The sequence below is a fragment of the Ambystoma mexicanum genome, chromosome 5p, assembly GCF_040938575.1.
Source record: "Ambystoma mexicanum isolate Mex_15411 chromosome 5p, UKY_AmexF1_1, whole genome shotgun sequence".
Classification (NCBI taxonomy): domain Eukaryota; kingdom Metazoa; phylum Chordata; class Amphibia; order Caudata; family Ambystomatidae; genus Ambystoma; species Ambystoma mexicanum.
The window spans coordinates 482,572,783-482,593,120 of record NC_090930.1 but is presented as its reverse complement, the minus strand read 5'-3'; the positions used below and the strand labels follow the sequence as shown (position 1 = coordinate 482,593,120).

Below are 20,338 nucleotides of genomic sequence, written 5' to 3'. Positions count from 1 at the left end.
AGGGAGGCCTGGCGGACACTGTACCTTAAAGTGGTCAGAACACTCCAGTGGGGGCAGTTGTTCCTGGCAGCGGATGCAAGTCGGTGCTTCGTCCGGGGGAAGAGAGGATCTCGTCGGGGAGGAAGACAGGAGTCTGTTGCACTGCCAAGGAAGAAACCAGCCGCAGAGTTTCTCGGGTACAAGGAGCGGTCCGTTGATTCGCGGTTCAGTGGTGAGTGGCTATCCGGCCGCCGGGGTGCTTGGCACGGGCAGTTCGACCACAAACCGGTCTCGGGTGCGAAGAAGGAAGGAAAAACTGGTTGTGCCCACCAGTCAGGGGAAGAAGCCTCTCCAGCCAGGAGATCTTCTCTGTCGTCGGGAAGGGGTGAGTCGGTTCCGCAGGGCTCCACCGGTGGTGTCGTCGTGGTAGGTCGGCTCAGCTTCTCCCTCGTCGGATTCTCGGGTCCTGTGGCGACTTCTGAAGTTCCAGTCCCCAAAGCCCTGCTTTTATGCAGCATACCCCCATTCACTCACCCTAGCTGTCAATCAAACGGCTCACCACATGGGCCATTCACACAAGAGTGCGACTTGAGTTACCAAGGTAGCTCAGTCCAGGGTGCCTAAACTCCCTCCCACACCCCCTGTGGTACCCTTACAGAGTGGCACCACCTTTGCAGGCTTCTGTGGAGAAGCCCGCCAAAAATTGGAACAAAGGGCTCGACTTGGGTTGGAGTCACAGAAGAGTACACAGACGCCATTTTAGAATCGAGTCCTGGCAAAAAATCCCAACCAGCGAATTAATATTAAATAAACCGGCGGTATGTTCGAGGCTATGAGAATTAAATAATTAAAGTTGGTAGCCTCGAACAATGGGAAAATCCCATAGGAAAATATTTGCGGTCGAATATAAAAAGTAGTTAACCCTGCCACCAGCCAAAACTCGATATGGGGGGACGGAGACGTGCCCCCTCGACTAACAGACCCCGGGGCAATCGAATTGCCCCAACCAGTACGTCCACAATATGATGGTTTGTACTGGTTTCTGTTAATAATTTGGGACTAGTAAAGCCAATGGTGACTTTACATGCCCTGGGAGACAGTAGTCAGTCCCAGGTTATGGAGTCTATGGTGGGGTGTCACTATGACACCCCTGTGTTACTGCACAGAGGGTGCTGTGTAACACACATAATAAAAACACATGAGACCCTATGGAGTAAAGGACCCCATAGCCCATAAAACACATTAACAGTCAAAGGAACACCATAAATATGTCCAAGAGTGGGAGAAAAAGAGTCTCACTCTTGGCAGGAGGAAAAAAACAAACTCCAGAAATCCAGCAAAGCTGCTGGGGGACTCACTAGGTTAGGAAATTCAGTCTTAAGAGAGAATTCTCCCTAACAGTCCCGGCCTTTTTATGTAAGTGCTCCAGTGCTCTTTTGTTGTGTTGAAGAACAATAAGCTCTTCAATGAACCAAAAATTGGTTCGTTTAGAAATACAGGGTAATTTAGACGTGAGCGGGGTACTACATCAATGGTTGATTTCAGGCAGTTATGGTAGATGGAGGAAATACTATTGGGGTTGGTATTGGAACTTGGGTAGGTCTTGAGGGTTTCAGTCAGTATAGGGGCAAGATTTTCTGCTGTAAGTTTGCGGGTGTTTCTAACCGTGATAGGACAGGGTGTGGGTTGAGGTATGCCCTGAGTATTCAGCGTCAGTATGTTAAATCATATTAGTGATCCGACCAAGTGATTTGGGAGATGGATTCTATCGATAAATTAACATTTAATGTTAGGATCCAATCCAGGATTCTTCCTTTGAATCGGTAGGGGAGTTAACCATTTGGGTAAAATGCATTTCTTGGAGGGCCGTGTGGAATGCAGTGGCTTTGTTGTCCAGTTTGTCATAAAAGCCAAGTTATTGTCACCTAGGGTAATGAATTTAGCATTAGGTTTGAGGAGAGGGGTGACGAGTAAGGGGATGTCTGATTCGAGGTAGTTGGCATTATTCAGTGATCTGTAGATATTGAGAAAGATGATTGTGGTTTTGGGGTCAGTTATGAGTTTGAGTAGAAGGAGTTTGTATCCAACCACTGAGTCTAATGTGCAGGATCTGAACTGTAGTGTTTATTTGGCTATAATAGCTACTCCATCTTCTTTGATGTCCTGGCGGTCTGCCCTAAGGATGGTATAGTCGGTAGGGATGGCCAGGTCCAGTATGGGGCCACAGGCTTGGTGTAGCCAGGTTTTTGTAACAACTAGGAAATCTAGATGTTGGTCAAAGAGTAAGTCATGTATGTCAATAGCATGCACTCCTAGATGTCGCACATTTAGAAGGATGCCTTTTGAGGATAGGATTGGACACTGGCAGGGGTGAGGAGAGATCTATAGGAGTAGGCGGGGTGATGTAGGGGGTATGCACCTTGGGACATGTGGAATCCTGGTCACACTGCAGTGTGGTGAAGGCGGTGGTCTACATCTTAGGCTGAGTGGATTCCTGGTTCTACTACGATGTAGGAATGGGGGAGAGGGGTGGTGGCCCTGAGGTATACCAGTGGGGGTGGTGTAGGCAGGTTTGTGCAGATGGTCTCTAGCCTTGTGGTCCCTAGGATGAGGCAGGTTGCGGAGAGTAAGGTAGCTGTCGTTCTTGAACTAAGACGCTTGCAGCGAGTTGTTCCTAAGTAAGGGGTAGTAGTCCCTGGTAAGCTTACGGGGTTGGTGGATGGGTTTTCCCAAGGGGGGTGGCTACATGTTTGGGATCTATTACTCCTCTAGGCTGGGACATAATGTCACACTCACCTGTGTCTCTGCAGGAGCGATGGACGAGCCTCCCTTGACCCTGAGTCTTCACTTCCCCTGTTTCACCCGGAGGAATACCTGTCAAATACAAGGTGTACACTTGGACCTGAATTCACCCGATTCCCCTGGGCCCTTCCCTTCTCTTCACTGTGTGCTGTGATGTCCCCCTATGGGCTTACCTTGATCTTTAGTAGGGTGTGCACTCTATCCTGCATTTGCAGGGGCGCGATTCACTCATGTGATTGGTGCCAATGTCTGTGGGCTGAGTTCAGATGCCAAACACTGTTTCATGCCTTCACAGCGAGGCCGAGAGTTCAAGGCGCCAGTTTCTTCACTGGTTAGAAAGTCCTTCCCACAAGTGAACGTTGCGCAGAGAATGTTGAGTGTCCAAAATGGTCCGTATTGTCTTTGCCGGTATTTTTGTGGGTGAGTAGCGCTGCGTATAGAAGCTAGCTGCTGGTAGGTTTGTGCAGCGCCTTCAATTCGAGCATGCCTCTCCCTTTCCCTTGCAGGAGAAATTATGTGGTATTAGCGCCTCGAGTCCGGGTTCAGCGCTACTGGAGACTTGGTGGTTAGTTAAGTTTGCACGGAGGCTTTAGGTAAGTATGCACCGCGTAGCGCGAGAGAGCGCAGTGAAATAAGTGTCCGCGTTATTGGAGCGAGAGCAATGAATAATGTCTGTTCTTTCTTACAGGGGCTTGTGCAACTAACCTGGATTCCAGCGTCGCAGGAAGATTCGGTGAGTATGCGCAGCGTTACTGATGTGCGCGTGTTAACGCTGTTCTTCTTTATTCTGACAGGTGCCGGTGTAGAAGTCCCCTCTTGACTGGAGATAGCTGCGCTGTGGAGTAAGAACCAGGTAAGCTGAAGCTGAATGATCCGGAGCAGGTAAGCAGAAGCAGGATGATCCGAAGCAGGTAAGCAGGAACAGGATGATCCGGAGCAGGTAAGCAGATGCTGGCTGATCCAGAGCACGGCAAGTGTGTTGCTGATCCAGCTCACAGTAAGCAACACGAAGCACTGGAAGAATCTTGGGTGTGGCTTATATAGCCAGCCACACCCAAACACTAGAGAGCTCATGCGTCATCATGCACTTCCTTTTTGGCAACAGGAAGTGGTAACCAGGAAGTTACTACAAACACTAGGAAGGAATGAAAGGAGGGATTTGTTATGGGTTCTTTGTGTGCCTATGCCAGGCCTGCCAAGCCTCCACCCAGCTTGCGCCAACTACCTGCCTGATACCCATGACAGTCTTCCCCCTCAAGACCCCTCCCAATGGTGTGTATGAGGGCTTTGGTTTCTCAGGATGGTCCCGATGGAATTTCCGTACCAATCGGGGGGCATGCACGTGCGTGCTGGGTTCCCATGATCTTTCCTGGGGTCCATACCCCTTCCAGTCAATCAAATAATACAGGGTCGTTCGTACTTGTTTGGAATCTAATATGTTTTTTACTTCATATCCCGGTGCTTCTTCACCCACTTTCATGGGTGCGGGAGGTGTGGAAGTTCGGGTTCCTGGGTGTGCTGGTTTTAATAGTGACACGTGAAATACTGGATGTATATGCATATGTTGAGGTAACGCCAGTTTCATGGCTACTGGATTAATTACTTTTTCTATTGTATACGGGCTGATGTATCAAGGCTGAAATTTCTTGGGACCCTTTAAAGCAATGTGTCTAGTTGCCAGCCAGACCGAGTCTCCCACTTGATAATCTGGGGGTTTTCGTCGATGGCAATCAGTGTTTCTTTTCTGTGTTTCTTTGGCTTGCTGTAGGTTCCTGCTGGCTTCTCTGGCTGCTTTCATGATGCTGGCATGTAGATTCTTTACTGCGGGCATTTCAATCTTTTCTGGCGGATCGTAGACTGACGTTCTGGGGTTTTGACCAAATATAGTAAAGAAGGGTGTTGCTTGGGTTGATGAATGTATTGAGTTGTTGTAGGAATACTCTGCCATCCATACATTTTCTGTCCAGCTTTGGCTTGTTTGGTGTAATAGATAGCACAAATACTGTTCCATGGTCTGGTTCGTGCGCTCGGTTTAGCTGTCTGTTTGAGGGTGGTGACTAGAAGACAGACGACTTCTACTCTTGCCAGGGCACAACACTTTTTCCAAAAACGAGATACAAATTGGCTCCCTCTGTCAGAAACGATTATTGTAGGGAATCCATGTAACTTGACGATTCGGTCTAAAAAACCTGCGCCAGGGTCTGAGCTGAGGGAATATCTTTTAGAGCTATGAAATGGGCCAATTTGGAGAAGAGGTCCACTACTACGAGGATGGTATTATAACCCAAGTTAGGAGGTAGATCAGTTACGAAGTCCATTGATACTGTGTGCCAGGGCGCTGGCGGAATGGTGATTGGCTGAAGGAGGCCGGCTGATTTTTGCCTGGATGTTTTGTATTGTGCACACACCTCACAGGTGCCTATGTAGGTGGCAATATCTTCTCGCCAAGCTGCCACCAATAAGATTTGCATACTTTCTTCATGGTTTTGGCTATACCCGGATGGGCTTCTAACAGCGAGTCGTGGTAGTCTGATATGATTACTTGTTGCAGATCCTTAGTTGGAACGTAGAGGCGTTTTTGGTAGTATGGTAGTTTGTCTTGAATGGTGAACTGATCTCCCTTCGTGTCCCAAGCCAGTAGGTCTTCTTCAGACATATTTTCTTTTAGTGTATCCTGCAGAGTATTTAATGGAGATGGGCCGATGCAGAGGCCGAGAATTGTATGGCTGGGTTTGATCTCCGCTGGGTTAGGGGCATTGTAGACTTCCTCTCCTGTGCCAATGCAGGATAACGCATCCGCTTTCCCGTTCTTAACTCCCGGGCAGTAGGTGATTACAAAGTCATATTCCTTTAAGGATAGGGCCCAACAGAGCTGCCTAGAAGACTGAGCTTTTGCTGAGCGTAAGTATTGCAAGTTCTGATGATCTGTTATTATTGTGATGGTGTGTTTTGCTCCTAGTAAGTAATGTCGCCATTCACACAGTGCGCTTTTGACTGCTGTGTCAGTACATATCCTAGAAACTCCACCTGGAAGGAGCATTTTTCTAGCTTTGCGTACAGTTGGTTTTCACACAGTTTGCGGAGTACAGCTCGCACGTGGGTTAGATGCTCTTGGGGAGTGGTGGAGTAGATCAGAATGTCATCGATGTCGACGACTGCGCAGACATCGAGGAGTTCCCGTAACACATCATTCATAAAATGCTGGAACGCAGCCGGGGCATTGCAAAGCCCAAAGGGCATGACCTAGTATTTATACAAGCCATAGCGGGTACGGAACGCAGTCTTCCACTCGTCCCCTTTCTTCATGCGTACCAGGTGATATGCGCCGCGTAAGTCTAGCTTGGTGAAAATCTTTGCTCGTCTCACCTGGTCTATGAGTACTGGTATCAGAGGTAACGGGTATTTATTTTTTATGGTGACTTGTTTACGGCCGGGTAATCAATACACATTCTTAAGTCCCCCTCTTTCTTCGGTACGAAGAAGAGTGGGGAGGCGGCTAGTGACTTAGATGGTCTTATGAAGCCATTGGCCAGGTATTGATCCAAGTAGGTCCGTAGATGAGTGTTTTCTTCCTCGGTTAATGCATAAATGTGGCTGCACGGTACTTGTGCCCCTGGTTGCAGGTCAATCTGGCACTCGTAAACTCGATGTGGTGGTAGTGTATTAGTTTGCTACTTCGCGAACACATCCTGGAACTCCTGGTATTCCTCTGGTAAAGTGCCCACCAAGCCTAAACCCGCTATCTTCTCCTGTGAAGCTAGCCATGTGCTTCCTCTGATCCCTTTGATGTCATAACAAGAGGCACATTCCGGGGAAAAGAGTAAGGTTCGAGCTCGCAAATCTATCTTTGGGTTGTGCGTCTCTAGCCACGGTATCCCAAGAATCAGCTGGAATTGGGGTGCAGCGATAAGGGCGAATCTAATACATTCTCTGTAGCCATCTTGGAAGATTAAGGTGATGGTGGAAGTACACTGCGTTACTGGTCCCGAAAGGAGTTGTGTGCCATCCACAGCTGTCACGCTTTATGCGGTGTCCTTACGGTGGAAAGCTAATCCCAAGGTCTTTGCAGTGTTTATGTCCAGGTAGTTTCCAATAGCCCCACTGTCTTTGAAAGCCTTGAGGGCATGCATTCAGGTGGGCTGTGAAGGGTCTTACCAAAACCACAGGAATACTGAAATGTGAGATCTGAGTGCTCTGTTCCTGGTTCGACAGACCGACCTCTACATCTGCCGGGCATTGGAATTTTTCGCTACCGCACCTGTATCTTCCTCTGTGTTATCTAGTACCCCCTTTTTCTTCCGTGGGGGTTTAATCGTGCAGTTCTGGAGGAAGTGACCAGATTGGCCGCAATATAAGCAAAGTTTATCCGGACGCCTCTGTTCTCTCTCCGCGTTGGTGAGTGGTCCCCTGAGAACACCCAATTGCATGGGCTCTGAGTGTATTTCTGAGGCCTGTCGATGGGACGCTTCCTTTGGTCGGACATACACTGGTCTATGCTCTGATCTGGTTCGGTTGGCCCTGCGATCCTGTAAACGGTGGTCTAGTTGCATAGTTAGGTCGATGTATTCACTGCTATCTTCGGGAGGATTAACTTCTTGCGCCAAGACATCTTTTAATTCTCCTCTCAGTCCTCGATAAAATAACGTTATTTGTTTCTCCTCTGGCCAACCTGATTCGTCTATTAAGCGATTGAATATGGCAACATATGAGATAAGATCCTGACCACCCTGTCGCAGAGAGAGTAGCTCATCATCCAGGGCCTGACCTGGAGTCCGATGGGCAAATAGTTTTTCTAGTTCACGCTGAAAACCTGGGTAATTTCTCAGTAAAGGGTCGTCCATAAGCACTAACGGGACAGACCAGTCCGCCGCGTGCCCTCCTAAATAGGAGAGGACAACAGCTACTTTAGCTTGGTCGTTCAGAAAGGTGTCTGGTTTGCATATGAAATGTAGCCGGCATTGATTCATGACCGCTCCAAATTTCTTGGGATCCCCAGAGAAGCGTTCCGGGGGGGCTAAAGGGATGTTGCCTGGAAGCAATACCTGAACGGGTGTGGCTACAGGTGCCACGGTAGGCTGCCCCTGTGGAACTCCACCTGGTAGGGGTCCTAGACCAGCTTGGGTCTGTAGGAGCAGTCTTGCCAAATCGTCTGTTTTGCCCCTGTTGACTACCAGTTCGCACCTTAAGGCATTTGTCTCTGAGCGGGCTGCATGCACCTCGGCCCGTAGTTCACCTAACAATAGGGAAAGCTGGTCTACCTTGGCGGTTTCCATCGCTCGGGCAGAGGTATTGAGGATAGCTTTGTGTTCTGTCACACTCACCTGTGTCTCTGCAGGAGCAATGGACGAGCCTCCCAAGACCCAGAGTCTTCACTTCCCCTATTTCACCCGGAGGAATACCTGTCAAATACAAGGTGTACACTCAGACCTGATTCCCCTGGGCCCTTCCCTTCTCTTTACTGTGTGCTGTGAAGTCCCCCTATGGGCTTACCTTGATCTTTAGTAGGGTGTGCACTCCATCCTGCATTTGCAGGGGCGCGATTCCCTCATGCGATTGGTGCCAATGTCTGTAGGCTGAGTTCAGATGCCAAATGCTGTTTTATGCCTTCTCAGCGATGCCGAGAGTTCAAGGCGCCAGTTTCTTCACTGGCCAGAAAGTCCTTCCCACAAGTGAACGTTGTGCGGAGAATGTTGAGTGTCCAAAATTGTCCGTATTGTCTTTGTTTGCCGGTATTTTTGTGGGTGAGCAGCTAGCTGCTGGTAGGTTTGCGCAGCGGCTTCAATTCGAGCGTGCCTGGTAATGTCGCTCCCTTTCCCTTGCAGGAGAAATTATGTGGTATTAGCGTCTCGAGTCCGGGTTCAGCGCTACTGGAGATTTGGTGGTTAGTGTTAGGGAGAATTATCTCTTTAGGCTGAATTTCCTAACCTAGTGAGTCCCCCAGTAGCTTTGCTGGATTTCTGGAGTTTGTTTTTTTCTCCTGCCAAGAGTGAGACTCTTTTTCTCCCACTCTTGGACATGATTTATGGTGTTCCTTTGACTGTTAATGTGTTTTATGGGCTATGGGGTCCTTTACTCCATAGGGTCTCATGTATTTTTACTATGTGTGTTAAACAGCACCCTCCGTGCAGTAACACAGGGGTGTCATAGTGACAGCCCACCATAGACTCCATACCCTGGGACTGACTACTGTCTCCCAGGGCATGTAAAGCCACCATTGGCTTTACTAGTCCCAAATTGTTAACAGAAACCAGTACAAACCATCATATTGTGGACATACTGGTCGGGGCAATTCAGTTGCCCTGGGGTCTGTTAGTCGAGGGGGCACGTCTCCGTCCCCCCTGATCGAGTTTTGGCTGGTGGCAGTGGAAACTACTTTTTATATTCGACCGCAAATATTTCCCTATGGGATTTTCCCATTGTTCGACGCTACTGACTTTAATTATTTAATTCTCATAGCCTCGAACATACCGCCGGTTTATTTAATTAATATTAATTCTCCGGTTGGTATTTTTTGCCAAGACTCGATTCTAAAATGGCGTTTGTGTTCTCTTCTGTGACTCCAACCCAAGTCGAGCCCTTTGTTCCACTTTTTGGCGGGCTTCTCCACAGATGCCTCCAAAAGTGGTGCCACTCAGTCTGGGTACCACAGGGGGTGTGGGAGGGGGTTTAGGCACCCTGGACTGAGTTACCTTGGTAACTCAAGTTGCACCCACCCGTGATTGGCCCACCACTTTGCATGTTTGAATGACAGCTAGGCTGAGTGAATGGGGGTATGCTGCATAAAAGCAGGGCTTTGGGGACTGGAACTTCAGAAGTCGCCACAGGACCTGAGAATCCGACGAGGGAGAAGCTGAGCCGACCTACCATGACGACACCACCGGTGGAGCCCTGCGGAACCGACTCACCACTTACCGACGACAGAGAAGATCTCCCGGCTGGAGAGGCTTCTTCCCCTGACTGGTGGGCACAACCAGTTTACCTTTCTTCCTTCACACCCCAGACCGGTTTGTGGTCGACTGCCCGTGCCAAGCACCCCGGCGGCCGGATAGCCACTCACCACTGAACCGCGAATCAACGGACCGCTCCTTGTACCTGAGAAACTCCGCGGCTGGTTTCTTCCCTGGCAGTGCAACGGACTCCTGTCTTCCTCCCCGACGAGATCCTCTCTTCCCCCGGACGAAGCACCGACTTGCATCCGCTGCCAGGAACAGCTGCCTCCGCTGGAGTATTCTCACCACTTTAAGGTATCGTGTCCGCCAGCCCTCCCTTTCTAAAGATTGCAACAATGTAATAGCTCCTTAACCTTCTGGACTGAGCTGGCCGCCTTGACCCTCTAACTGGTCCCTTTCTTTCGATCCAACTCCTTTTTGAACCATTACAAGACTTTTGTGCACTGCAACCGTGTGACCTTGGACACATTTCATTTCGATCCTCTTAAAGCGGATCCGGCCTACTGACTCTGAATTCACAGTTTTACTTTGCCTTCCTCTCTTGTTATGTTCTTGTAAAAGTGTTGGGATCTGTTTCAATTTGTTCTCTGCTTTTCTCTCCCTTTTTAAAACGAACTATTAGAGTGCCATCTACGTTAAGCGCTCACCGCTGTCAGAAAATAAGTGGGGCTTTACTTAAGACTTGTCTAATATTCTTTTAAGGGAGTGTATATCTTTTAGTGACCGTGTTTTTGAATTGCTTACTATTAGTGCCTGTGCGTTTTTCTAGATGTGGTTTTAAATAAATAATTATATCTCTTTTACACCAAGCCCTGATCAGTGTTTACTTGTTCTATTGTGTGCTCCTGACCTTTTGTGAATACTCTGTATACTGCCTAACTCTTCTTGAGGGAAGTCTGACTGTTCAGCCACAGCTACCAAGTGAATCTGTGTGGTACAGACTGCTACCAAGTGGGTTTACTGCCAAACACCTGTAGTCCTAAATCTTTTGCAGTGGTCCCAGAGGGAACTGCACAGGTTTCTGCCTAACATTTAGGTAAGTTTGCACGGAGGCTTTTGGCAAGTATGCACCGCGTAGAGAGAGAGAGAGAGAGAGAGAGAGAGAGAGAGCGAGAGCGCAGTGAAAATGTGTCTGCGTTATTGGAGCGAGCGCAATGAATAATGTCTATTCTTTCTTACAGGAGTTTTGTGCGCTCCTGCAACTAACCTGGATTCCAGCATCGCGGGAAGATTTGGTGAGTATGCGCAGCGTTACTGATGTGTGTGTGTGTTCTGACAGGTGCCGGTGTAGAAGTCCCCTCTTGACTGGAGATAGCTGCGGCGTGGAATAAGAACCAGGTAAGCTGAAAGATCCGGAGCGGGTAAGCAGAAGTAGGATGATCTGGAGCAGATAAGCAGAAGCAGGATGATCCGGGGCAGGTAAGCAGAAACGGGATGATCCGGAGCAGGTAAGCAGATGATGGCTGATCCAGAGCATGGCAAGTGTGTTGCTGATACAGCTCACAGTAAGCAACATGAAGCACTGGAAGAATCTTGAGTGTGGCTTATATAGCCAGCCACACCCGAACACTAGAGAGCTCATGAGTTATCATGCACTTCCTGTTTGGCAACAGGAAGTTACTACAAACACTAGGAAGGAATGAAAGGAGGGATTTGTTATGGGTTCTTTGTGTGCCTATGCCAGGCCTGCCAAGCCTCCACCCAGCTTGCCCCAACTACCTGCCTGATACCCAGGACAGATAATAGTTGTGGCATTGCAGGGCCAAATTGCTGGTGGTGGGAAGGGGGTGCTTTAGGTTGGAAGGGTGTTGGGCAAGGGTGAATGTGGTGCCGGGGGCACCCAAGTCGAGCAAGGCCATTACCAAACTGGGTGAATGTGCCTGCTGTGCAGGGCAGTAGGCTGGACATATTATGTTCGGTATTATGTCTATAGGCGGTCGCCTAAATGGTAGTCACGCTAAAGGGCAATTTGTGTGGCAGGGCTTCCTATTTGTGATTGGATATTTAGGCCTAATCTAAATTAGCAGCGGCGAGCAAGGTACAACATGATTTAGGTTCTCGGCGGCAGGTAAGATGCAGCATAAACTTGATTAACCAAGGTGAGCAACGGTACGCATGATTTGGCTTACCAGCAGTATGCGATGATCAGCATGATCTGAGTCAGGACATGAGATGAACACGGATGGAGCAGTGACGCTATCACATGTGGTAAAATGGCTTATCACATCCTCAGTGCGGGCAGCACAGGGAAGGTGACTATGGTGGTATGCTGAGTGGGGGAGGGATGGGCAGGGGAACTTTCAGCGGATACAGATCAGGGGATAGTTATGGCGCCTAATTTGAAGACGTGGGTGAGGGCTGGTTGTCAGTGATCACAGCAGGGTCATGCTGGGTCACGTGTCGGGTTTACGGAAAGTCAGGTGAGGGCGCACACAGTAGGCGGGGTAGGGAACAACTAATGCAGTGCACTGTGGCTTACAAGGAAGGCTCGATAATGAGCACGGGACTAGTTGAAATGAAGAGAGTCGCTCACGGATCACTGCTCCTGGCTCCGACAGGCTCAGACAGGAGTCTTTGAAATAGGGCCTTAAATATGAGGGCCGGCTTTCACCTACCGGTCCTCCTGATAGGCCAATATGGGGCTGGGCACCCAATCAGATCGGCGAGGCGGACTCCAGGTAGTTCGGGCACAATGGAAATTAGGCAGCAACCATCTTAACGTGCAGCAGGCAAAGACGTGTTTATATTTGCTCACCGTGGAAACAAGTTCTTCGGTCACAAATGGATACAGTAGGCACGGAAGGGAGACTGAATGGCACTTTTCAAATGAGCAATACTTTCAATCTGCATACAATGATGATAATGTAGCAGAGTGCTAAGTGAGGTGTAATAAAGCCAGTTAGGCTTACCTTGTAGCAGTAGGCTGTTTATCTATTGGCATTAACTTGCATTCAAGATTCCAGACTGCAGACATATAGGGGAGGTCTTCTGACAATACTATAGCTCCCTATCCTCATCAAGGAGCATGCACTCCACGGAAGATATCAAACAATGCCTCGGGGATAGAGCTGTTTTGGTTGTCACCCGAAAAACAGGAACATATGGACAAAGAGCTGAAGTTAGAGGAAATCAAGCGGGTGTTCAAGGGCTTGCCAGGGTTGAATTCTCTGGGGCTGGGTGGCCTCATAGGTGAATTCTATAAGACCTACAGTCATATCGTGGCCCCTCATCTGCTCTAGGTATATCAGGTTGCTGGGTGGCGCAGTACCCTTCCCCTCACCTTGAGAGAAGCCACTATTGCGATCCTGCATAAGGAGGGGGAAATGAGGGGAACTCTGCTCCTCATACATGCCTATATCCCTTATCAATATGGACAATAATATCTTGGCCAAAGTGCTGGTGAACCTCCTTCTCCCCTTCGTCAGTAGCTTAGTGCTGGCGGATCAGTCAGGATTTATACCCAGGAGAAATTCCACCTGCGGGTTGTGTAAATTCTTTGTCATTTAGACCAGAGGGCTCTGTCGGTTGCAGTCCTTCTGGACACTGAGAAGGCATTTGATTTGGTCGAGTGGGAGTTTGTTCTGTACCCTTCGACAGATGGGCTTGGGATTCAGGTTCCTGGAGTATGTGGCCCTACTCCATAACTCAACTATTTAACTGGTAACCATTAATGGAGAACGGTCTGTGCCGTTTCGGATGACGAGGAGGGCGTGCCAAGTCTTCCCCCTCTCACCGCTCCTGTTAGCAGTGGCGATAGGGCTACTAGCAGCAGGACTCGGGGAACGACATCTTAAGCGGGGAATCCAGTTTTATACACATGGGGTTTTCCTTTCTTTGTATGCAGACAACATAGCCTTATTATAGAAAAACCTGGTAGAGAATCTTAATCCTGTAATGAGGAAAACTGTCTGGTTCTGGGAACTAAACTATCAGGACTTAAAATTAACTATGACAAATCAGTGATCTTTCCGTTTACGGCCGGGGTATTTCCCTTCAGGCATGATTGTGGGTTCTGCTGGGAATAGGTCCACACAACCTACCTTGGAGTGGAGATCTCACGAGACCCAAAGGTCTTCTTCAAGGAGACCTATGAGGGCGGTAGACAAATTGCAGCAACTGGACAGGTGGATGGACCTTCTCTTGTCACTTTTGGGCAGGGTCATGCCTGTTAAGATGGTGGTGCTACCTAAATTCTTATATTTATTTCAGAATATTCCAATCATCTTCCCCAAACGCTTTTTTAAGAAGCTGCAGGGTATCCTGCTATGGTTTCTGTGGACAGGGTAAGTCCTATGGGTGAGATGGGAGGAGCTCACGCAATCTTACCAAAGGTGGGGGGTGGGGGGGGGAGGGGGGGATCTGGCGCTCCCAGACTTTGAGCACTACTTTTGGGCAGCACAGGCCCACTTCCTTTCCTTTTGGTATGAGGACAGGCCCGGCAGACCTTGTGCAAGTCGAGAGATCACTGGCGGTGCCAAACCTATTTTGGGCAGAGATCATTGGGCAGGTGGCGGAGAGTAGTACCAGGCGGTTGCTGGAATGTATGTAGCTTGGAGAAGGTTGGTGGATAAACTCTGTATTGGTATTTTGTACTCTGCATCCCTCCCAGTGAAGTATGTCCAGATGCTGGGAATCGCCAACGAACAGGTATATGCCGTCCTGGTGACTAAATTAAGGATCAGGAAGATGGGGGGGACTTCTACGTAAATAACGAGTTCTGAGCCTGGATGAACTCAAGGGTCAGGGGGTGTGGGGGTACATTAACATCTCTGGATCTTTTTCTCTATTTTAGGCTCCGGAATGAGTTTGTCCTTTTTTCCCACGTTCCCACGGCAGCCTCCTAAATTCCCCCTTGTTGCATGAGGTGGTGGAGGCACAGGAGGGAGGAGAAACCTCTCTCAGATCTATAAGAAGATGCAGGCCCCTATGCCAGGGGGTGGGGGTAAGGGGTGAGGCAGCGATGGGAGCAGGAGCTATAATTGGAGATCTCGGAGAAGGACTGAAACTATATGAAGGCCCAAACCCAGGGGGTGTCCCTTAGCACCCAGTACAAGCAGATCCACTTCAGTTACTTACACCAAACCTACCAAACCCCTCCCAAGTTGCATAAATACTATGTGGAGGTATCGGGGAGCGTAAGAGGTGTGGGGGCAACAGAGGCAGATTTTGTTCACCTGGCGTGGAGGTGCCCACCAATAGCTCTGTGCTAGGGCGAGGTGTTTGAAACAATGTCTGCAATCTTCAGGGAAATGGTTGTGCTGGACCCTCTGACACTGCTTGGCTTGACTTCGCCGCTGGTCAGATCCTATAGGAATTTGGCAGGCCTTCAGCCTGTTTTGGCTAGGAGACGGGTAGTCATGGTCTGATGGAAGGGACCGGTGCCAAAAAAGGCACAATGGATGGAGGACATTGCCTACTGTCATGACTTTGAACTGGCATATATCCGTACACTACCACTGCACACATGTCTGCCCGATATATGGAGGTTATATGTACAATTTCTGTTTAACGGGCGTGAAGACCGAATTCCCCGGACTGAAGATGGCATCACCAGTGAACTTGAGAATATCACCCAGAGGAGTGAGGGGGCCATAGACTCTTGCAATGGTAAATGTTGATGGTGGGGGAATAGTGAGGAGGAGAGATACATGAGGGGGAGGGGTAACCCACTAGAACGGGGACCAGGGCAACCTGGCAAAGATGGGAGACAACGGCGGATAGGAGACTTGTTGCCTTTTTCCTTCTTCTCCCTTTCTTGCTTCGTGGGCAGACACTCTGAACGGTTTGTCCTGTATGGTGGTGGTTGGTATATGTTAAAATCAATAATTTGTTTTTTTTTAATAAAACTTGCATTTGAGAACATTGCCATCTTCAAATTATCCCTGTACTTTGTTTAGGTTATAGGGTTAAACCTAGTCAAACATGCAATCCCCAAGTTTCCTTGGCTCGCCAATCAAGACCAGCTCTTAAGTTGGGAGTGGGGTTTACAGGAATACAGCATAATGCATTATTCGATTGGATTGTGTCCTCACACATCTTTTGATAATTATCCTTCCAACTTCAGCTGCTTCGGAAATTTCTTTTGACAGGGGGGGGGGGCTGTGTGGCGCCTCATCGAGTCAATGTCCCTCAAGGGCCTCCGTCAACGTCATCATCAGTATAAATAGCACACACTGTACCCGTTGGCTTCAGTTTCGTTTTTCTGAGCTAACACTTTGAAGAATTACAGCATGCTTCGGTTCTTCACTGAACTTCGTCAGCTATTTTCATTCAACGGAAATGTCTTCGCTGTCGGCTCCATCAATGCCTAAGATGGGCTTCAAGAAGTGCCAAGACAGTGGATTGACGATGTCGATCACCGACCCCCCCACCGCGTATGTCTGTGGTGCCTCTGTACCGGTCACAAACTTCCAACCCGGAGAGGTTGCCTTTTAATAGCTCAAAAAGAAAATCCAATGAGTCGAGATTCTCATCAGTGGAAAAGATCTAAAAGATCTTGATCGACCATTTTCTTCGAAGAAGGCCAAGAAACTGCTTCACAGGTCACCTTCGACCTCTAGTGATCTAGGTAATCAAATGTCCAACTAAGTCAGACTCCCCAGCTAAATGGCATGCTTTTTGTAAAAAAATGCTTAAAATCTTACAGAATGTGGCCACGACCCCCTCAAAAGGTCAAGCAGAAAGCCCATGCCCCTGTCGATGTCATGGCCACCAATAGAGTAACTCTGCAGGCATGTACTTTTAGATCACCTAGGGGTGGGTGTCCTTATAATTTTTGTACTTTTAGGCCTAATTGGGCTCATGCCTGAAGAGCCTGGCATTATTCCCAGTCACAGACACTGTTTGGCCTGTTTAAACACTCTCTGGGCATGTTTACTGGTGGACTTCCTGGTCCTGGTTTGCACCAAGATGGCTGTGCAGATGGCCATTGTTCCTTTTTGAGCTACTCTAGTGGCTGGGAGGGGCTGGTTATATAAGCCACACCCAGGTTCCCTCCCACGCTTTGCGTTATTCTGCAGTAAGCAGCATTACGTTGATCGGCGATTCTCGGCACCTGCAAGAAGAACGTTAGAAGGTGAACCGCTTACGCCCACTGCGACTTGGATTTCAACTCCCCTTTTGTTTTGCACACAAGTTTCTTCATTCCGACGTGCTACAGAAACCATTGGCTGTTTTAAACTCGTGCACACTCACCTTTTTTCACCTCACAGCAACAAAAGTTCCAGCAGCCTCTGCGTTTCAGCTCAGAGCCGCGGTGCTCCTGTTGAAAGAAAGGCAAGTTAAAAGATAATCAAAGCTCATGTCCTACGCGCGCATACCAACATACCAGGCACACCGCAAGCAGCGGCTTACTCAGAGCTAATCAGAACAATTCCCAGCTTCTCGCGCAAACAGTTTATATTTATTTATTTATTTGTTTGTTTATTTGTAAAGCGCAACCAGGCCCATGGGCAAACGGGCGCATCATCTTACATACAGGTTACAGTCGTTACGTTACAGTTACATACAAGTGATCAGTATAAGTAAAGTAGAGCAAGGCAGGAGAATCGAGTTCACAATCTTTACAAAAGATAATGGCGATGCAAATAAATAAGTAAGACAGGTACACAGAGAACAGTAAGGCAGAAGACAGGCAAATGGACTGAGGAGGTTAGACTGTCATGGTGTCCATGTCCTGGAGCCAGTGTTTAGTATTGCGCTTCAATACATGGAAGGAGGGTTCTGATCTGAGAGACTCAGGGAGTGTGTTCCATAACTTAGAAGCCAGTACGGGGAAGCTAGCACCTCCCGAGTTCTGGAGTTTGAATCTCTGCATGGTCATTGTTTGTGCTTGGGCCGCTCTGAGTGGTCTTGTGGACGTATGTGAGGTGAATTGATTTGTAAGGTAGGCAGGAGCGAGGTTGGCCCTATCTTTATGTGTTAGAGTAAGAGTTTTGAGGGATATTCTGTGCTCTACCGGAAGCCAACGCAGGTTGCATCTAGTCTCAGAAATATGCGACGACTTAGGGATGTCGAGGGCTGCCCTGATGGCATTATTCTGAATTACTTGTAGTTTGTTAATATTTTTGTGGCTAGTACCTAAATAGAGGGTGTTACAGTAATCAATTTTGGACAGAACTAAAGTTCTGGCAAGTGTGATGCAATTAGCTGTGGTAATGAACGGCCTGCAGGCGGTGATTAGTTTACATGTATATGCTGATGATGCTGTTACAGCGTTGGTTTGTCTGGAGAAGGATAATGTGGCATCAAGGTAAATGCCAAGAGTTTGTGTTGTTCGAGACTGTGATAGAGTTACCATCCATAGTGAATGATTTGAAGGCAGAGTTTAGTTTCTTCAATTTAGCATGTGTGCCGAGGATTAGTAACTCAGTTTTATCGTCGTTCAGACAAAGACCATGATGGCAGTAATGTTGCGGAGGAGGAGGAGGAGGAGGAGGCGGAGGCGTAGGAGGCGCAGGCAGCAACCAGCTTACCCATGGCAAACCCCATTGTCCAGCCGGCAGCACCCCGCAGGTAGCCTGCAATACCACGCATCAGGGCCTCACCCTGGAACCTCACCCCAGGACAGATCCACTCATTATACCGGCTGGATCGTCCAACAATCCTGTACATCACTGGCCTGATAGAGGACGACATCAGCAGCCACATAGACACCCCCACCGTCATCCCCCACCCCTCCTGAAGGTCGTGTCTGTACTGCACTTTCTTGGCACCGGTACCTATCAACACTTAGTCGGTGAGCTGCACGGCCTATCACAACCCTGTTTCTCAATAATCCTGGTTCAGGTACTGGATGCCCTGTTGCGCCATGTTTCTGAACAGATTGCCCTACCCCGTACCCTCCCCCAGGTGATTGCCACCAAGTTGGCCTTCCATGCCATAGCAGGCATGCCAAATTTCATAGGTGCACTCGACTGCACCCACATTGAGCTGACAGTACCACGTGCACTTGAAATGGTGTTCCGCAATAGGAAACAGTACCACTCACTGAATGTACAGATGGTATGTGATGCAACGCTAGTGATTACACATTGCTTCGCACGTTTCCCGGGCTCAACCCATGACTCAATGGTACTGCGGAATTCAACATTGCCACGATACATGGAATTCTATGTTGGACAAAGCACATGGCTATTGGGTGAGTACAGCTGCCAATGCTCCGGACCTGTGTAAGTGGGGTGTGTGTGTATGTGACCAGGGCAATGAGCTACGTGAGTGGGCTGCTGCAACTGCACATGCATCACCCCCCCGCCCATCCACTGAATAGACAGCAGAACCCAAACTTCACAAAGCAACACATGACAGGTAGCCACAGTGTGGCCGTACACACCCTGCCACCTGGCACACACAGCCTGAACTCCCGCTGGCACACACACCTGGAGCCACAGCAAACCCCACCCCATAATATGCAACACAGCACTCACAATGCACATGATGGCTGTACATGAGACGTCCTGCATCTACTATATCATCACTGTGGAGTGACCCTGCCATGTGTGCACATCACTGCACAATGCCATACTCACAAGCCACATGCACACCAATGCATTAGTCAATGTCCAGCTGCCAACCCCCACTATGATGGCCATAGAAGATTAACACCCATCAGTGAAAACACTGCATGACACATACGCATGAATGAACAATGACACAAGATTGCACTGCATCTGATGAAGACATGATACTACCAACACTGACATGTCTCCCACATCTACATCCCATGTAAGAGATTCCGGATATGCACTCGCGCCATGGCTGATGACGCCTGTATGGAGGCCAAGGAACAGGCATGAGGATGCGTACAACAGGGCACATGTCCGCACACGTGGCATGATTGAGAGGACATTTGGACTACTGAAGGCCCGGTTCCGCTGTTTAAGCAGATCTGGCGGATCACTGCTGTACAGCCCAGTGAAGACGGGTAAAATTATGCTTGTTTGTGCCATGCTGGACAATCTGTGCCAGCGCAGGTACATTCCAATGCCCCCAGACGGAGATTAAGAAGATGGGGATGGGATGGCACAACTACCTCCTGGGGGTCCACTAGATGGACAACGAGCACAGGATGCACTGATTCGCATTTACTTTTGAGAGACAGCACATCCACAGCATTTCAGGGATGCCACTAAATGAATAAAGGGTATTTCCGTGACCAAATTGTAATTGTCCCTACGGGTCGGCCATGTGTTTTCAGGCATGGATCTGTCGATCGTAGAAAATTTTCCTATAGACCTTACCCGACTTTTCGTCCACTAAATAAACTATAAATGAGGCTGATGTGCACCGACATTATGTGATAATCCTATCACTTGCCCCATCGCCCTGGCTGACCTGCTTTTGTGGCACTAAATCCTATCCCCCGCCCCTGAGCCTGACATCAACAAAGCATTCATATTCCCCCCCTCTCTCCGTGACGTTACTGGGCTGCGTAGACAAACGCGCCCAGTCGACTTCTATGCGACTTCACACAGAACCCGTAAAACAACACAGATCATCTCACAACACAGAGCGCAACAATTCGGAATATGAAACTATGGTTTAAAAGGAAACAGCAAGATTGTACAATTGGTAAAGTACATTTATTTGACGTCAAATGTTTAGAGAAT

General features: G+C 48.7%; 1 protein-coding gene across 5 annotated transcripts in view; it reads left to right on the top strand.

Moving 5' to 3' along the window:
• TAF9B (TATA-box binding protein associated factor 9b) overlaps window positions 1-20,338 on the top strand; it is a 226,161-nt gene that overhangs the window by 166,564 nt on the left and 39,259 nt on the right. For 3 of the 5 annotated variants that reach the window (XM_069612888.1, XM_069612887.1, XM_069612889.1), the window contains exon 8: window positions 10,913-10,966. The exons of the other annotated variants lie outside the window; for them this stretch is intronic. In XM_069612888.1, the coding sequence (XP_069468989.1) occupies window positions 10,913-10,966 (54 nt within the window). The remainder of the gene's footprint in view (window positions 1-10,912; window positions 10,967-20,338) is intronic. 5 annotated transcript variants of the gene reach the window in all.